This window comes from Adiantum capillus-veneris, chromosome 20 (genome assembly GCF_014529385.1).
Source record: "Adiantum capillus-veneris isolate H3 chromosome 20, ASM1452938v2, whole genome shotgun sequence".
NCBI lineage: Eukaryota > Viridiplantae > Streptophyta > Polypodiopsida > Polypodiales > Pteridaceae > Adiantum > Adiantum capillus-veneris.
Window position 1 is genome coordinate 34,889,274 of NC_140950.1, and position 3,424 is coordinate 34,892,697.

General features: G+C 42.4%; 1 protein-coding gene across 1 annotated transcript; it reads right to left on the reverse strand.

Moving 5' to 3' along the window:
- Positions 1-288: 288 nt before the first annotated feature.
- Positions 289-2,330, reverse strand: LOC147432352 (uncharacterized). Its single transcript, XM_086491566.1, has 6 exons — positions 1,944-2,330; positions 1,764-1,847; positions 1,700-1,707; positions 1,457-1,508; positions 798-947; positions 289-691 (listed from the first exon to the last, which is right to left on the reverse strand). Exons 1-6 carry the CDS (start codon positions 2,313-2,315, stop codon positions 686-688), a joined length of 672 nt encoding a protein of 223 aa, XP_086347692.1. The 5' UTR covers positions 2,316-2,330; the 3' UTR covers positions 289-685.
- Positions 2,331-3,424: the final 1,094 nt, after the last annotated feature.

Here is a 3,424-nt window from a genome sequence, read left to right on the forward strand (position 1 = left end):
TGGAGGGACTAGCTACTCGCATTGTTGTCTAGCTTCAGCGTTGTGCCCAATTTGCTAAGAGGCCAACACCACCAAACTGTGGAAAATGAGAAAGTTTATCTACTGACATAATATGGCAGAAGGGGGAGCCCTTTACACGTGTCGTAATATGCGACATGAAGGCTAAAGTCCAAAACAAAAACAAAGCCCCTTTGCACGCGATAAAGAGGGAGAGAGGGGGAGAGAGAGAGCGGCGGCGGCCGGCCATACTAGTTACTCTAAAGCTTGCACATGTCGTGACTATCGCCAGATTCAAAGAGGCATTGCTATTATTCAGGGCTCATGGCCTTTTGTGCACATGCCCAAATTGAGCACATCAAAGAAATGCTCTAAAACTTTACCGATTTTGGAGTGTCTAACCTCAAGACCTGCAAACAATGTACTACTCCGCGAGGAGTCCAAAGTTAACACAGAAAGCCATGATGATCATTCTCAACACATAGCTCTATATTCTACAATGACACTTCGCAACACCCTCAAAATGCCCATCATAGAAATCCCATTCTATAAGCTGGCCTTCAGCCAGTACGGGGACTCTCCAAAACCAAAAGAATCTACCTCCCCTTCTTCCAATGGCTTCCTGATGACTTTGAACCAGCAAACTTGCTCATCATCTTGGCAATAAAAGGTGCAACTTTGGGACTCTTCATAACTGCACATGGCAACACATCATTAGGAGCTCAAATACACAGTCACATCTCTCTTCCCCTCACATATTGTTAGTTTTTGACATGTGACAAAGGAGCTAAATTGAGTACCTCTGTACTTAGACTCCCTACATTTGAAGCCTCATACTCCTGGTTGGCCTTCGCTTTGATAGGAGCTGCCCTCCTTATAAGCTCGCGCTCCTTCTGTAATCGTCGGTACTTCCTGCGATGCTCGTCTATCTTATGTACTTTGGGTTCAACCTGACAGACCAGCAGTTCTCTCTCTATCTATCTCTCTATCAGCTCTCACCTTACCCCCACCCCCTATTTTCATTTCAGTTTCATCTGTTGGATTACCCTGAGTCGTAACAGAAGACCCCACTTTATACTTGAATCTTTTTCAGACAGTCAATCAGAATTACATATCGATAAGTCATAGAAATGCTTTGGATCGCTCACACAAAACTATCCAAACCAATATGTACTTAGACAAACCTTGATTCAACCCCCAAAAAGGAGAACACTTGCCTTGAAATTCATCTGTTTAAAATAAGGCGTATGCATCATAACCTCAAATTTGTGGGTCTAAATCCCGTTCCATGCATCATCCAGAAGGACACCTGATATTCTTTTGGTGGTCACAGTATAGGTGATATTCTCTCTTGTGGATCTATGGGGGATTGCATGTACTTACTTGCATGTATGTGAAATTTTGGGAAAGAAAAGAATTTCTGGCTGAAGAAAATGGAGATAAGTAGTGTTTGGCATACCTTAGAGGTTTCTGTCTTTCCATAGGCAGCAGGTGGCAGCTTGGCATCAAGCCTGCAGCGTCAGGGTTAACAAACACAGGTTGATCCAAAAGAAGTTTAGAAAGAAGCATACAGCCTCATGCATAGGGTGCACATTTGAAAGATTGTGAATGGCATAAAAAGTATACTAAAAAGTAATTTGAAACATATTCTATGACCCCAAAATATCACTCCCTCCCAAAACAATGAGGCAAACTAATTTACCGATCTTGCTGCAACAACAGGATTGCTGTAGAACCAACTTGTGCTTCAATGGCGTCAATCGGACCTTCACCACAATCCACTTCTTCTGACCAATTGTCTTTTTTAGCACCACAAAGCTAAACGTAAATGTTGCATCACAAGGTATCTCCTAAAGACAGAAGCCAATCACATAATATATCAGTTTGACATGTTAACCAACACACTTCAAAATGGGATTACAACACCGAGTTAGCTTTTATCATACCACAATCCTCTCCCAAGATAATCCATATTTGCATGCCATATGAAGTGCCTTCTCGGGATCGTTGTTGCCAAGTTGTTGGAGGCGTTTGAAGAGACCAACCACATGCATTAAGGGCACCTTTTTCGTGACCAAAAAGGTCACCCTCGCTGAGAGCGATGGCTCAGAAATCACTTTCTTTGCACTTGAAGTTGGAGGAAGGTGATCATGGCCTTCACTATCACTGACATCTTCAGGTTCACCATTCCGATGTACAAAGATCCCTGCACTCACCAATGGAAACAATGATTCCAAACCAAATTTCTCACATGTCACTTTCCCATACACCTCAGTTCTGTGCAAAAGGACATCCTTGGTCTCCTTGTCTTTCACCATTCAAATGTGCGATTCTACGTAGCGGAGAGCCTTGCCATTTGCTAGAACATCATTCTTATACAACTTGTTTGCTGCTGAGATTCACAATCCATCTTTTTAAAAATCTGAATGGATTTAAGCTCTACTTTTTGAAGATAGTCCTGCACCTTGGGAGAGGGCTTCCTATCATAAAACTGCAAAAGATCAAAATATGTCCCACATAAGCGCTTCCTCTCTTTCCATTCCTCGAACGGACCAGGATGATGATAATCTGCATGTGTTTAGGGTTTCTGAACAGGCTGATAAGCAGAATGTGAACAGCCCCTTGTTGATGGTTCACTCACCCACCTTAATGAAGATTATAAATTGTGAGAAAGACGAATTTGCAGAGCTTACATAACAGGTTCATAATTTGTATAAGGAAGTGGACTGTCTACGCACCTCAAAAGCCATTGTGCATTGTGCAGAATGTATCTTTCGTGTGTCCCATGTTATGTCCACTTTCTGCTACAAATTTTGAACCTGTTGTGTAAGCTCTGCAAATTCATCTTTCTCATAATTTCTAATCTTCATTAGGGTGGACAAGCGAACCATCGGCAAAAGGATGTTCACATTCTCCTTGTTAACCTATTCAGAAACCTTGAACACGTGTATGAAGGAGTACGAGCGGAAGTGCGACGCGAGAGAGAGTGCGAGAAGAAGAGCACGACGATATGGTGAACTCGCTCTACTGTAATGTGTAGAGCATAGTGAGTTCTTATTAGGTTTTAACAAAAGAATATGTGTACATACCTGGCGGCCCGCCCACTTACCTAAGCGACCACATTGGGCTTTATACCCCAACAACCTCCCACTTAAAGTCCAATGTGGTACTTTAAGTGTGAGAGAAGCTACTATACAAGCTAATATACAAGAGATGTAGAGAAGTGATGTACTACCCTACACCTAACTGCTTGCGAAAATGTGCAAAGCTCTCTGAGGGAAGTCCTTTTGTAAGTAGATCAGCAGGATTTTCTGTGGTGTGAACTTTGACAAGCTGAAGTTGCTTATCCTCGAGCATTTCCATGATGAAATGATACTTCACATCCACATGCTTTGTCTTTGAGTGATAAACTGGATTGCGAGCCAAT

Coding starts and splice junctions, on each gene's coding strand:
- LOC147432352 (XM_086491566.1), bottom strand. CDS start 2,315: ATGGTGAAAGACAAGGAGACCAAGGATGTCCTTTTGCACAGAACTGAG. Junction 1,848..1,943: donor TATCTTGGGAGAGGATTGTG/GTATGATAAAAG, acceptor TTCTGTCTTTAG/GAGATACCTTGTGATGCAAC. Junction 948..1,456: donor GAAAGACAGAAACCTCTAAG/GTATGCCAAACA, acceptor CTGGTCTGTCAG/GTTGAACCCAAAGTACATAA.